Genomic DNA, 16,411 nt, shown 5'->3' with positions numbered 1-16,411 from the left:
AGCGCAGATGAAACGAGCATGCAGGGCAGCCTGGCCCTGGATATTTTTTACTTGATCAAGTAAGTATTTCTGTAGCCCTGAAACATGATTGTCATAAGAGCGTCATGTAAACCATGGCTACGTATTTCTGCAAAGTGTAAACATGATGTAAACTTGCATAATCTAGCAATCGATTGCTTTAATGTGAGAGTTTTATAAAGTTAGGGTAGTAGCTAGGCTATGTATGTGTATAGTTCAGACTGTTCAGAGTGTCGTAGTACGTAGACTTGTTTCAAGATTCCAGTTCATAGACGCAGCCATGTTCTATCCTATCGTTACGTTGGGTCCCGAAAATAGAAGGTCTACAAGCTCACAGCGCATCGCGGATTCGACACTTTGTGAGCTTGTAGGTCTGTTATTTTCGGTGCACCAACGTCATGCATGCAACATGTATAAATCAGGCTTCACGTCGGATAGATGATGATGGCCATATTGTTTTCATTTACAGGAGTCAGGACTGGAGGACAGACAATACGGATGTCGTTTTCAGCCAAACGTGAGAGGAACTGCTGCATCGGAGGGAAGAGTTGTGTTCACCTTATAAATAAGAACATTCCCTTTTCCAAGCCTTCATGTCATCATTTCAAAACTTGGAAAACAGCTATAATGAAGTTTATCTAATAAAACGTTTACATGATGTACACCTGCTTGCTGCTCATTGACTATATGTAAAGAATGAAAAAAGGTTGCACCCAAATTCCATCTAGTGTTCATTTGAACGATTTCATTTGGCAGAAATGGCATATTGCATAACGTGTTGTACATTCTCTTCATGTAATCATTTTGCTGGGGATTGCTTACCATACAGTTGAACTACAGTAAAACATAATGTAACAATATCCACTAATTAAAAGCATGATGATGACACGTGGTTACAATGTTACAGTGAAACATGTTCTCTGAAATTATTGAGAGTCGCACATGAATATGAAACGTAGGCTACGTTTTGTTTTATTATAAAATGCATTATATCTCCCTTCAATATCAATCACAGACTTTCTTCATGCTGTGGGAATGACGAAACAATTGAGGAAAAACACGTTTGTTTAGTGATACTATGCTAATTTATATATATTTAGTTTGCTTTGCTATAAAAAGCTACATGACCATTTTCAACCGTAACGCAGACAGCATCGATGTGGCTGCAGCGGCTCTGTCTAATTCCTGAAGAGTGAATACTTTCTTCCAAAACAAATCTAATGTCCAACCGTTTACTGGTTCAAGAAAAAGGAGAAGCAGACTTCACGTTGTACAAGAAAGAACACATGGCTTCATGTCGTGTTGTTTAGTCATCCACTCGAAAAATGCTAGCAAAAAGTGGTTTGTTATTATTCTTGCAAAAATGAAGGTTGCCAGTTCTTTGACTTTGTGAGAGAAATAAGCAGCCATGTCCATGCAAAGTGCAAACAAGCCTCAAAACAATATGCACATATTTTTGGTTATTTATATTATGTGCCTATTAGGCACATAAGCCGGCTATTTAAAAAAAATAATCTTGAGTGGATAAAGTGCAAATGTGGAATATCTTTGAAACATTTTAACAACACATCACAGGGCTCCATGGCACACATTACGTGGAAAAATACAAATTAATTTGGGGGTCCTTGGCATGTTCATGGAGAACCACTGGTGTGAAAAACATTTGGATGAAAGCCCAAATATCAACTACATTTTAGAAACAAGTCAAAAAAAAGAAACATCAACCAGTGATTGTGAACCACCAATATTTACAAGCAACAAAAATAAACCCAAAGTTGCTTATAATAAGCAGACATGGCAACACTGGGTCACTTCCATGTGTATTTGTTGTTTGTAGAAAATGGGAGGATAAAGATCATAAAGTCACACCTACACGAAGCCTCCCCCTGAGGAACAGCGCAGGAAAGCATTATGGGCATTGTAGGAATTCAGCAATCCAGTCAACCCCTAGTCAAATACACAGACTTCATTCTTTTTCTGGTCAAAGGGTGCAAATTTCAAATTGTGCTACTGTTATCTATTACAAATACCATTAACATTGAGTGACTGGATTTTCTTCCAGAGGTGAAGTGACCCTTTAAGGCCACCTTTGTGATGCAGTCCTGCTCCATCCTCAGTACATGTCCTAGCCATCTCAGGCGTCTGTGTGTAATGTCCTTTGTAATGCTCCGGCTCCCTGTTTGTTTGTACAGTTCATTGTTTGATATTTTATTCGGCCAAAAGATGACATATACGTCTGAGGCATCTGTTGCAGAACAGACTTGACATTGCTGTTGTATAGGAGCATCTTGGTCTTGAGCTGTGCTTTAAAAATGTCTACAGAGGCTGCCTGTCGAAGGTACAGTGGGAGTTTGTTCCACACCGTCGGCCCCTAGAAGCAGAAAGCTGCTTCACAGTGTTTTTATATAGGCACTATACTATACTATACTAGCCCCCCCCCCTCTACACCAAGTACCTTCGGTAGTTAACCTATTAATCCTGTGGCCTATTCCCCCGAAAAATCTTCTAAATCCTCCGTTTTTTGAAAAACATTATGTTGATATTATCAGTAGTTTTCAAACCTTTTCATGTGAAGGTCCGCCGACCCGCATCTCAAAACATTTTGTTCCATGGACCACCAGAAGCAAAGATTTGACTTAAAAAGGTTCACTTTAAAAATGTACATTTGTACATATTTTCATGACTTTTTGCATTAATTCTTGCATAGCTGCTATTTTTAAAAGTATAACATTAATTACACAGACGCTTTCCCAGTTTGAATGGGTTAAACGTCACCATTCCTTTATTATTATTGATTAGAAACACACTCGGTTTGTTTTCTCCACAAATATCCATTTATTTGTCACACATTTACTGAAAATTACAGTTTATTTAAAGGACACAGAAAGGTCAAATAACACAGATACATGTAGCTAGGAGTAACTAGTCAGTGCATGGCACATTCTCAGGGACACGACCCAGTGTGAGTCTTTGGTTCTGCCTCTCTGGCGTGTTAAAGACAGAAACAGCACTGAAATATTAAACGTGGAACAGTTGGCCAGCCAACTTCAGCCTTTTTTTTTTTTCTTCTTTTTTATGTGTAAGAGTAAATTAACATTGCATTGTGTTCTCAACTTTTTCAGGCCACGACCCCCCAAAAATAATCATAATTTGAACTGGGGACTCCCCCATCCTCACAAACACATGGAATTGTAGGAATTGAGGAATTACATTTAGTTTGACTCGGTACTACAGATAAATATTGTGAAAATAGCAGATACAAGCTTGTAGACCGGCTATTTTCAAAATGTTTGCCTCTTTCTTATATTATTTGACAATTTGGCCAATGTTTGACAAGTTTTGATAGTATTGATTACTTTATTATAGTGTTGATTACTTTTGATGCAGTAATGGATTTTTTTCTCCTTTTTTTAGGTATTATAAAGGCTTTCGTTGTAACTTCACTGTCATCTGGGGACCAGCCCAAAATCATATGGGGACCATCCCACAGATTGAGAACCACTCTTCTAATTGTATCCACTGTAAAGATTAATATTTTTTCCACTCTTTTTTTTGCTGGACCGCCACAGCGGGCCCAGCCCTGTCAGCCTGGCCTCATTCCCAGCCTGTTCTCGTCTCACGGGAAGAAGAGCTTGGAACTACGGCTGAAAGTGGCTATACTTGGATGGGACTTCCGTTTGTATACTTTCCCAGAAGCTGTGTTTTACAACCAATCAGAACACAGCTTTCATACCCTAAAAATCACACCCGTGTGAAGTGAGAGGCGCTCTTATCATTATACATCATCTCGTTCCGGCCAATCAAAATTTGCGTACACACTTTTGTCTTCAATGTTTGTGTTTACACAAATACTCAAAACTTGGCCATTCATTGTCAATGTTTGTGTTTACACTCTAGTTTCTTTATACACAAACACTCAAAACTAGTCATATGTGGTGGTAGCAAAACTATGTTTGCGTTTACACAAACCCTCAAAGCTGGACATAGGAGGGGCTACCGCGAGCGCCCCTCAGAAATATGAACAGATCTGCATAGCATCAACCTAAGGTTCTACAATGGTTCCTCCTATAAGGGCGGATTCAGACTATGATCCCGGGTGTGGTACCTCCTTTACCTCCTCCTATAAGGGCGGATTCAGACTATGATCCCGGGTGTGCAGATGTTGTGATTAGTGTGAACGAGGCATACCGTGCCCCAGAAAGCGGGGAGGTAGTCTCTGGTCCCATTGGATGGTAGTTGGGTACGGAACGCTCCAATGGGAAAGTCATCCGTACCAAAAGAAGGAAGTGGACTGTCTGCTAATCATATATCATTTATACATGGTTTACAATGACACATTGACCTCGGTTATGCGTTCTGATAGTTCTACCTCAATGTTGACAAGAAATAATGAGTAGGTACCACCACTGTGAAAAAACAAACAGAAATAAACACATGTGTAGCTAGCCAGTGTTGCTGCTAGGAAGAAGATACCAAGGCTTAGTCTGTGACATCTCTGTTAAGATAGGACGCGTCAGTGACATCACTGTCATACGATAATTACAGACGCCGTTACATTGGGATGTTTCAAAAACCGTCAGCGCACTCTGCTGTGTATTGTTATGTTAATATTGTAACTCAAGACGTCAGTCAAACTTTATTATTCGCTTTAAACTCTGACCAGTGACTCTTCTTTTATCAACTGACATTCTCTATCTCCCAAAGCCCCATAAACGCATAAATTCCCATTACAGTTGAATGAAGAGTACTCGGGTACGGAAGAATCATGGCCATGGTCAAATGTTGGCCAGCGGGGAGCGGGCAATCGCACTCGGGAACAGTTCGAATCAATCTGACCCAGTCTGAATCCGCCCTTAGACTTCGTTGGCCTAACAACGGACCCTTCCAGGATAAGGGATGTAGTTTTCTTTATCCAAATTACAAACCTTTTCTTATCATTGGACACCGCTGGTGCCACTAGCAAGGCCATGCTAGTACACGTCTGCAACGCTTGGTTCCAGATGATCTATTAAACTGAAACAACCAAACCTACGGGGATAATACGAAAACCTGATCACCGAACACCGGCCAAGCGTTGGCGCTTCCTGTATCCACCACTTTCAAATTAAAAGATCTCAGGCGTTTCATACACAGTCCAGCCATAATAGGTTTTGACATAATATTGTGGCTTTGCTTTTCTCAGTCTGGTGTACAGGATACAGTAGGATAATACAGTATGAGACCTCACCAGTGCACAGGGAGTTTTCTAGAAACATCACACATTTAGAAAGCAGTGTCCTCACTCAGAAAATATCAGTTATTATAGGTAAATAACAAAAATGAACAATCATGAAACATGTAAACAGTGCGATTGCTACCTTTAAAATAAGTCTAGAATGCATGCCATTTCACTATGCAGGGTTTCAGTCCAGAGATACAAATGTCTCCAGATATTTCATGACATCTTCAGTGTGCCAGCGTTTGCAAACAATGTGTATGTATGTATGTATGTATGTGTAGATTGTGTTTGTCCGCGTGTGCGTGTGTGTGTGTGTGTGTGTGTGTGTGTGTGTGTGAGTGTGTGTGTGTGTGTGTGTGTGTGTGTGTGCGTACGCGTGCGCGTGTGTGTGCGTGTGTGCGCGCGCTGTATTCGTGCATGTGCGTACGCCATGTGTGCTCTAAGAAAGACCCCCGGGCAGTGGAGGGGTTTTAAGGTTATCAACCTTTTTCTGGATCAGGGCCCACCTGTTAATCTCGAAAGCGTTTATTTAAAATGATCTATCAAACAATTGTGTTCCCGCTTGGATCAATGGAACTATATAGGAACAAATATTACTTTTTCTGTTATATTAATTTAATATTATATTATCAAAACAATCGTAGTGTTTTGCCAATTATTTGGGGACCATTTTGCAATATCTCCACGGCCCCCCAGTGGGCCCTGGCCCTCATGTTGGGCCCCCAGTGGGCCCTGGCCCTCATGTTGGGCCCCCAGTGGGCCCTGGCCCTCATGTTGGGAATGAATGGTTGCATCATACGCCGTGGTGTTGTTGAGCTGCTGTGTTTGTTAGCTTTGTGTCTTTGTGACTGTTTCCCTCCGGCTCCTCGCTGTGACTGTTTCCCTCTGGCTCCTCGCTGTGATCCGAGAGCTTCACAACCTCCTCCTGGTTCCTCCTGTTTCCCTCCGGCTCCTCGCTGTGATCCGAGAGCTTCACAACCTCCTCCTGGTTCCGTTGCTGCTCCTCCGGCTCCTCGCTGTGATCCGAGAGCTTCACAACCTCCTCCTGGTTCCGTTGCTGCTCCTCCGGCTCCTCGCTGTGATCCGAGAGCTTCACAACCTCCTCCTGGTTCCGTTGCTGCTCCTCCGGCTCCTCGCTGTGATCCCAGAGCTTCACAACCTCCTCCTGGTTCCGTTGCTGCTGGGTTCAAAACACAGAGATTCACAATGAACAAGGCTGACACAATAATAGCTCACAGTTAGACGAGTAGAGAAGCATGCAATAAATATGTATTTTGTAGTATTTGTCTGAATATAATACCCTACTTCATTGACCAGGGTCCCCCAGGTCCCCCAGGTGTCTACGTATACTTGGTATAGCTTCCTTTTGAGCCCCTCTACACCAAATGAATATTCACCTATTATGATCTGCCGAGAATAGGGACTAATAGGTTTCATGATGTGGTTAACTATGATGATGAAGATATTTCCATTGTAGAAGTTCCTCCTGACATTGTGCTTAAAGGTATATTCAGTGATTTCACTTAATTCAAATATCACTTATTGTTTCTTATTTTTTGGATAATCATCCCTACTATAGAGTGTGCTGACCATATAAGGAGTTCCTCCCTGTCCCCAGTGAGCCCCTGGGGTCAAAAAACCCTAGTTTCGGTTTGGGCTTTGGGTGGCAAAGCCTTCATCCAATCAGGATGAGAGGGGCCTTCCTCCAATCATGATCGAGTGGGGCGGGCATTGGTGCACGTGCTGTTGGTCTGTTGTACTTCCCCCACTGTAGAGCGTGTGCATGTGCACATCTTGTTACCGGGGCGGACCGGGTTCTTTTCCAAATCACTGAATGCTCCTTTAAGAAACATTATTGCATCGTAACGTATTGTAAGGTTGGTTGGATGGTTGCTTTCTGTTGGGGGAGGGGTATTTGAGGTGTTTGTTGACACGTTTGAACAATGTTCAGGGGAACAAGAATAATGCCACAGCCTGAAGTAAATAGTACAGAGTACAGAGTACAGAGTACAGAGTACAGAGTAATGCCACAGCCTGAAGTACAGAGTACAGAGTACAGAGTACAGAGTAAAGAGTACAGAGTACAGAGTACAGAGTACAGAGTAATGCCACAGCCTGAAGTAAAGTCATCAAAGCATCCGTTTGGTGTTTACCATATAATGTCACATGGGTGGATGCCGCCAGGCTCGCTCACTGCTTGCAAATTATTGGATTTTTGCATCAGCCGTGTCAGAACAGGTGTCAGGGCTCTGGTGCTTTGCATGAAGCAAAAACAAACAACATGCCCCTGAACACAGCTAGAAAAAAAACAGACAGAGGAAACAACATGCCCCTGAACACAGCTAAAAACAAACAGACAGAGGAAACTAAAATGTGCACCTGCACACAAACAAACAGACCTAAAAGGAAACAACCTGCACACAGCTAAACAAACACACTTAAAGGAAACAACGTGCACCTGCACACAGCTAAACAGATAGACCTAAAGGAAACAACGTGCACCTGCACACAGCTAAACAGATAGACCTAAAGGAAACAACGTGCACCTGCACACAGCTAAACAAACAGACCTAAAGGAAACAACGTGCACCTGAACACAGCTAAACAAACAGACCTAAAGCAAACAACGTGCACCTGAACACAGCTAAACAAACAGACCTAAAGGAAACAACGTGCACCTGCACACAAACAAACAGACCTAAAGGAAACAACGTGCACCTGAACACAGCTAAACAAACAGACCTAAAGGAAACAACGTGCACCTGCACACAAACAAACAGACCTAAAAGGAAACAACGTGCACCTGCACACAAACAAACAGACCTAAAGGAAACAACGTGCACCTGCACACAGCTAAACAGACCTAAAGGAAACAACGTGCACCTGCACACAAACAAACAGACCTAAAGGAAACAACGTGCACCTGCACACAGCTAAACAAACAGACCTAAAGGAAACAACGTGCACCTGCACACAAACAAACAGACGTAAAAGGAAACAACGTGCACCTGCACACAGCTAAACAAACAAACTTAACCCATTTTGGGCGGGAACCCCTTTTGGTGTTAGCATTATTTTATGCTTTAGCTATTGAAAAATAGCAGATCTACAAGCTCATAGCGCGCCACCGAGTGGCGCGCTACGAGCTTGTAGGTCTGCTATTTTTGAAAAATCGAAGAACGACTGACACAGAAACATAGCTTTTTCAGGAAACTGTCAGGATGTAGAAGACCTTTTTAGAATATGATCTCAGGTCAAACAAACTTAAAGGAAACACTGGAGCACCTAGATGCATTTTTGGAGCGGTGCCCTGTAGGCCAAGTGTAGGCAATCAATGCTGAGGTGTCAAGCTGCGCTTAACACATTGTCTTTGGTACCCCCGAGTCGTTTTAAAACCTGGGTGAGCATACAGATCCCCACAATATGTAACTGTTTTCAGATCGTTTTGACATTTGTCTTAGCTTTTTATAATTATGTAAACCTACGTAATTCACATGTATACCTTTTGTTTTCCTTTTCCTGATTTTCTGATGTATTGTGATGTTTTTTCTATATGATATTGTATTACTCGACGACACTGAAAATGAGTTTAATTACTTTAATTACTAAATTAATTTCGAGAATAAATAAAACTTGAATTATTTTTTTTGATGTATTTTTGAGAGGCGCTAGCCACTCCTATCTATATTCAGCTATTAGTGTGGATTTTCATCTTACACAGACATTACATTTCTATTGACAATGAATGGAGAATTTACGTCATATGTGGACGAGCAAATCGGCTATTTTCGTCCTACACAAATTCCCATTGACAATGAATGGAGAATGTACGTCATATGTGTCTAAGAGTGCTCCTCACTTCACCCGAGTATATGTGCATCCATATATAGTATATGTGCATCCATATATAGTATATGTGCATCCATATATAGTATATGTGCATCCATATATAGTATATGTGCATCCATATATAGTATATGTGCATCCATATATAGTATATGTGCATCCATATATAGTATATGTGCATCCATATATAGTATATGTGCATCCATATATAGTATATGTGCATCCATATATAGTATATGTGCATCCATATATAGTATATGTGCATCCATATATAGGCACAAAAGGGACGTGCATCATCAATAGGTCACGATGAGTCCGATCTTGAGCTGTATTTAAGTCGCCGAGAGGTTTCTGGAAGTTGTAGGAATTATCAGACGCTCAAAATGGCTGCCATCCACCTTATGATCAAACATGAGAAGACCTGTATCCTCACAGACGTCAAGGAGTCCACCAGCGTCTATGAGCTGAAGCGCATCGTGCAGGGAATCCTGAACAGAGCTCCAGAAGAACAAAGGCTTTTCTACAACGAGAAGCAGATCGACGACAGCAAGACTCTTAAGAGCTGTGGCATCAACAGCACGAATGCAAAGCCCGAAGACCCGGGAAGACTTGCCTTGGTTTTGCGTCTCAATAATGGGCACTTTGGGAAGATGCAGATGGTGCCATTCTCCAAACCTGCAACATCCTGAAGCCTTAAGAGGCCTTGTTAAGGTTCTCAATGTGGGGTCCAGGGTTCCTTGAGGGGGTTCCAAATGGACCTTTGCAGAGGTGCGTGTCTGTAACTCTGAGAGTGTACAAATGGAACCAAATGGACCTGTAAGGGGTCCTTCAGTTTGAGAACCACTGCTTGCTTCATGGACCACCAGGACCAAGGACCACCACCATCACCAGTCCACCACCATCACCAAGGACCACCACCATCACCACCAAGGACCACCACCATCACCAAGGACCACCACCAGTCCACCACCATCACCAAGGACCACCACCCTCACCAATGACCACCACCACCACCAGTCCACCACCATCACCAAGGACCACCACCATCACCACCAAGGACCACCACCATCACCAAGGACCACCACCCTCACCAAGGACCACCACCACCACCAGTCCACCACCATCACCAAGGACCACCACCATCACCAAGGACCACCACCATCACCAAGGACCACCACCATCACCAAGGACCACCACCATCACCAAGGACCACCACCATCACCAAGGTGGGTGTTGTGGAACAGGTGTTCCCAAATCTTTTCAGGTCTAGATGGGTGTGGTTGTTGTGGAACAGGTGTTCCCAAATCTTTTCAGGTCTAGATGGGTGTGGGTGTTGTGGAACAGGTGTTCCCAAATCTTTTCAGGTCTAGATGGGTGTGGGTGTTGTGGAACAGGTGTTCCCAAATCTTTTCAGGTCTAGATGGGTGTGGGTGTTGTGGAACAGGTGTTCCCAAATCTTTTCAGGTCTAGATGGGTGTGGTTGTGTTGTGGAACAGGTGTTCCCAAATCTTTTCAGGTCTAGTTGGGTGTGGTTGTGTTGTGGAACAGGTGTTCCCAAATCTTTTCAGGTTTAGATGGGTGTGGGTGTTGTGGAACAGGTGTTCCCAAATCTTTTCAGGTCTAGATGGGTGTGGGTGTTGTGGAACAGGTGTTCCCAAATCTTTTCAGGTCTAAAGTCCAAAAGAGAAATTGTGTGTCCTGTTGATACTGTACATGCTCCTTCTAACGACAGGCTTTCTGAAATATTCCAATTTAAGAACCTTTAAGCGGAGTTATAGGGAGTTTGAAATGAAGAAAAAAAACTTTTATGCACCGATACGATAAACTTTGTTGCGCTCAGTGTCGGAAAAAAAACATGGGGCAGCAGTGACTCAGGAGGTAGAGCGGCCGCGTGGGAAAGTGGAATGGTCCCAGTTCAATCCCCAACTCTGCACCCCTGAAAGTGGAAGGGTCCCAGTTCAATCCCCAACTCTGCACCCCTGAAAGTGGAAGGGTCCCAGTTCAATCCCCAACTCTGCACCCCTGAAAGTGGAAGGGTCCCAGTTCAATCCCCAACTCTGCACCCCTGAAAGTGGAAGGGTCCCAGTTCAATCCCCAACTCTGCATCCCTGAGTTGGTGTCCTTGGGAAAGTGGAAGGGTCCCAGTTCAATCCCCAACTCTGCACCCCTGAAAGTGGAAGGGTCCCAGTTCAATCCCCAACTCTGCACCCCTGAGTTGGTGTCCTTGGGAAAGTGGAAGGGTCCCAGTTCAATCCCGAACTCTGCACCCCTGAGTTGGTGTTGAAGTGTCCTTGTAGCAAGACCCCCAATTGCTCCCAATGAACAGGTCGGTGTTGGTGCATGCTTTCCTCCGCCATAGGTTTGTGAATGGGTATATGTAATTGCACATTGTATAGTGCTTTGGATAAAGGCGCTTACAAGCTGACAACACGTCACAAAAAAATAAAATAAAAAAAAGAACAAGAAGAAAAACAGTGCTCCTCCGTCCCTGACAAGACCACTACACCCATCACAGTCTACAGTATGTTGAGAAAATCCAGCCACTTAGAATGCTGATTAGTAACACAGAAACATTCCAGTGCACTGAGGCGAGAAGCAATGCCATCTGCCAGCACCAAACAGGTTTTACTGTAGGACTGATGTCGAAGTACATAAACAGGTGTTAAGGTGGTTGTACACCGGCCGCGTTTTTCGGAAAACCGATGGAGAAACGCCGCTAAAAATCCGAATTCACATCCGATTGGCGCCCGGTGTGACCTTTACTCTGTCTCTATTCAATAGGTCTCGCCCGGTGTGTGGAGACCTTTACTCTGAGCCCGGTGTGTGGAGACCTTTACTCTGTCTCTATTCAATAGGGTGTGTGGAGACCTTTACTTTGTCTCTATTCAATAGGGCCCGGTGTGTGGAGACCTTTACTCTGTCTCTATTCAATAGGGTGTGTGGAGACCTTTACTCTGTCTCTATTCAATAGGTCTCGGTGTGTGGAGACCTTTACTCTGTCTCTATTCAATAGGGTGTGTGGAGACCTTTACTCTGTCTCTATTCAATAGGTCTCGGTGTGTGGAGACCTTTACTCTGTCTCTATTCAATAGGTCTCGGTGTGTGGAGACCTTTACTCTGTCTCTATTCAATAGGTCACGGTGTGTGGAGACCTTTACTCTGTCTCTATTCAATAGGTCTCGGTGTGTGGAGACCTTTACTCTGTCTCTATTCAATAGGTCTCGGTGTGTGGAGACCTTTACTCTGTCTCTATTCAATAGGTCACGGTGTGTGGAGACCTTTACTCTGTCTCTATTCAATAGGGTGTGTGGAGACCTTTACTCTGTCTCTATTCAATAGGGTGTGTGGAGACCTTTACTCTGTCTCTATTCAATAGGTCACGGTGTGTGGAGACCTTTACTCTGTCTCTATTCAATAGGTCCCGGTGTGTGGAGACCTTTACTCTGTCTCTATTCAATAGGTCTCGGTGTGTGGAGACCTTTACTCTGAGCCCGGTGTGTGGAGACCTTTACTCTGTCTCTATTCAATAGGGTGTGTGGAGACCTTTACTCTGTCTCTATTCAATAGGGTGTGTGGAGACCTTTACTCTGTCTCTATTCAATAGGGTGTGTGGAGACCTTTACTCTGTCTCTATTCAATAGGGTGTGTGGAGACCTTTACTCTGTCTCTATTCAATAGGGCCCGGTGTGTGGAGACCTTTACTCTGTCTCTATTCAATAGGTCTCGGTGTGTGGAGACCTTTACTCTGTCTCTATTCAATAGGTCTCGGTGTGTGGAGACCTTTACTCTGTCTCTATTCAATAGGTCCCGGTGTGTGGAGACCTTTACTCTGTCTCTATTCAATAGGTCCCGGTGTGTGGAGACCTTTACTCTGTCTCTATTCAATAGGGCCCGGTGTGTGGAGACCTTTACTCTGTCTCTATTCAATAGGGTGTGTGGAGACCTTTACTCTGTCTCTATTCAATAGGGTGTGTGGAGACCTTTACTCTGTCTCTATTCAATAGGGCCCGGTGTGTGGAGACCTTTACTCTGTCTCTATTCAATAGGGTGTGTGGAGACCTTTACTCTGCCTCTATTCAATAGGGTGTGTGGAGACCTTTACTCTGTCTCTATTCAATAGGGTGTGTGGAGACCTTTACTCTGTCTCTATTCAATAGGGTGTGTGGAGACCTTTACTCTGTCTCTATTCAATAGGTCTCGGTGTGTGGAGACCTTTACTCTGTCTCTATTCAATAGGTCTCGGTGTGTGGAGACCTTTACTCTGTCTCTATTCAATAGGGTGTGTGGAGACCTTTACTCTGTCTCTATTCAATAGGGTGTGTGGAGACCTTTACTCTGTCTCTATTCAATAGGGTGTGTGGAGACCTTTACTCTGTCTCTATTCAATAGGTCTCGGTGTGTGGAGACCTTTACTCTGTCTCTATTCAATAGGTCTCGGTGTGTGGAGACCTTTACTCTGTCTCTATTCAATAGGTCTCACATAAACAGGTGTTACTCTATTCAAAAGGACTGAGGTAGAGTTTTTTTTTTCCTGCAACTATTGCCTTTTGGTGGTACGTTTTGTCCACAATATATTATTCCCTAAAAGAACCTTGAAATATCCAAGTTGAAGTATATATAATAGCTCTACTTTGTCAGCTCTATACAGGGAACAAGCTCTATACGGGGAACTAGCTCTATACAGGGAACTAGCTCTATACAGGGAACTAGCTCTATACGGGGAACTAGCTCTATACAGGGAACTAGCTCTATACAGGGAACTAGCTCTATACAGGGAACAAGCAATTATAGGGCCTAATGGCTTGTAGATCAGATACTTTCACTGAAGAGTTTGTTTGGTGAATTCTGTTCAATGAAGTAGGGTCTGTGTAGGGTTTAGCCTATCTGTGTTATATCTGTTCAATGAAGTAGGGTTTAGCCTATCTGTGTTATAGTAGGGTCTGTGTAGGGTTTAGCCTATCTGTGTTATATCAAGTAAATAGTTTCCCTAAAAAAACAAGTTGAAACCTCACCTGGTGTTGCTGCTGCTGCTGCTGCTGCTGCTGTTGTAGTTGCTGCTCTTGTAGTTGCTGTTGTTGCTGCTGCTGTTGTAGTTGCTGCTGCTGCTGTTGTAGTTGCTGCTGCTGTTGTAGTTGTAGTAGCAGCCGTTGCTGTTGCTGTTGTTGATGTAGCTTTTTACTTTCTGAGTCCTGTGTCTCGTTGTGAAAGCAATGAGATCCATTCTAAAGAAGGAATACAGACAGATACAGATATTTTCACAATGTTTATCTGTGGAAAAGTCCTTGAAACAAGACCGCAAGGACTTTGTTCTGTGACATCCTTTTAGACTGTTTCAGTCAGTTCAATAGGAACTGAGTCAAACAAAGTGTAATGGCTCAGCTCTACAATTCCAAGTGCTTAGCAGAATTGGGCGTCACCAGTTCAAATATGATTCATTTGGAGGGTCACCAGTTCAAATATTATTATTTTGGAGGGTCAAGGCCTGAAAAGGTTGAGAACCACTGTAGTATCAATCTTTGGTGAATATCGATGTACCGTCTCTCTCTTTTTTGTTGAAAAGTGTTAAGAGTGCAAATTTACAGTGAAACGCTTACGCAACTTGCCTTGTGGAACATGTATATTAGAATATAGAACCATATGTGTATCACTATCTATTTCCCTTATATTCAACCTTGTAGCAAAATAGTCAAAACTACAACTGCACTCTGTCGAGTGCCTACTTGCTTGTTGCACACAAGTAGGCCATAAATGGCCTACTAGTGCGCAAGCAGAGCACGCAAGTACTGTCGCTACGAACTTTCAAATCTCAGCCTCTCTGAAATATTGGTTTCAATATTGAATTATTAGGTTTAGCTATGTGCTACGTACCTAGTCATTGGAGGTAAAAAAAAATAGTATTTTGAAGTATGGTAAAAGCTTCTATCTATAAAATAAATACAATCCCATCGGTTTAGAAGTGTCCAAGATCCAAGATCTCAAAGAAAAATAAAACATGGATATCAGATGAAAAAAAATGTATATCAGTTGAAAGAATATATGTTATCACGTATATAGTATAATATTATTTATTATTACCGTCCTAAAGTCGGCTCTTCGGTGCTACTGAAAATTTCTGACGAGCCGAAATCATTTCGGCACTACAGCGCCGAAACAGTGGTAAAATAGGAGTATGAATCGGCCCTAACTCCTTACGTCATACGCAGCCACGGCATACGCATAAAACGATCCAAGCAACCACAGTATACTACGTTTCAATTTACAAATTACATATACATATATACAACTTACATATACATACATGTATATATGTAATCTGAAACCAATGCCATATCAAGCACAAATGAATCATTACATGAATATATGTACCAATGCCAGGGAATAACTGGCTCTCAATGGTGACGTAATAAAGATATGTTTCAGTGTCGGGTGGATTAAAGGAAATGCCTCTATGTATATATGTATATGTAATCTGTACATTGATTAGCAGTATACTGTGGTTACTTGGGTCGTTTGATGTGTATGTCCGTAGCTGCGTATGACGTAATGAAGATATGTACCAATGCCAGGGTATAACTGGCTCTCGATGGTGACGTAATAATGATATGTTTGAGTGTCGGGTGGATTAAAGGTAATGCCCCTATATGTATACATGTATGTAATCTGAAACCATTGCCAGATGGGGGGGGGGCATCGGGCAGGCAGAGAGAGGACTGACAGCTCTGGTCTAGCAAGCCAGACTGTTGAGCCCCTTGTATGACGATAATCTTTCTATAAAATGCTGTCAATCCATCATCATTGTGGAACATTCCTTTTTTTCCCCCATTATGATTTTGAAATGGCTGATGTGATTCTATATCAATCAATCAATCAATCAACCTTTATTTATATAGCACATTTACACAACCGAAATTGACCAAAGTGCTTCACAGTAGACAAGTATAAAGACAGAGTATAAAAAACATAGTATACATAATCATTAGAATCGAGAACAAGAGAGAGGAACTATAGAATGTACAAGCTGGCTCTGTGTTTGTTCAGGAACACTCACTCAGAGAGAGAGATGAGTAAACAATATCTGAGACTCTGTTTCAAATATAAGGTCTCTTCTTATCTCTATCACAGTGCTGCTTCTGCCTCTTGCTGCAGGGTTCTGCATCGTACAGGCCTGTCAAAATTATATCATCAGTAATTGGACGCCGGCCAGCAACGATCGTTTCGGCACAGTTTAATTACGGGACAGACTCCTGTGAGGGTAATTTCCTGTCCAGGTGGCATCCCCGTCTGGACTGCATTGTCTGATCTGTCACCCCATGGCTCTGTGGACTGCAC

The 16,411-nt window shown here is 42.8% G+C and overlaps 1 protein-coding gene across 2 annotated transcripts in view; it reads right to left on the bottom strand.

Annotated features, from left to right (window-relative positions):
* Positions 1 to 2,848: 2,848 nt before the first annotated feature.
* The window catches only part of LOC306919899 (leucine zipper protein 2-like), a 323,380-nt gene continuing 309,817 nt past the window's right edge, over positions 2,849 to 16,411 (bottom strand). The window contains exons 12-13 of one of the 2 annotated variants that reach the window (XM_079496451.1): positions 14,095 to 14,304; positions 2,849 to 6,416 (exon numbers count right to left, since the gene is read on the bottom strand). In XM_079496451.1, coding sequence (XP_079352577.1) covers positions 6,030 to 6,416; positions 14,095 to 14,304 — 597 coding nt within the window. In that variant the 3' untranslated portion in view covers positions 2,849 to 6,029. The remainder of the gene's footprint in view (positions 6,417 to 14,094; positions 14,305 to 16,411) is intronic. The other variant, XM_079496452.1, reaches the window with a different exon arrangement.

Source organism: Electrona antarctica (assembly GCF_951216825.1).
Source record: "Electrona antarctica genome assembly, chromosome: 3".
NCBI lineage: Eukaryota > Metazoa > Chordata > Actinopteri > Myctophiformes > Myctophidae > Electrona > Electrona antarctica.
Note: the sequence above shows the minus strand (reverse complement) of the source record. Positions and strands in the feature narration are given on the sequence as shown.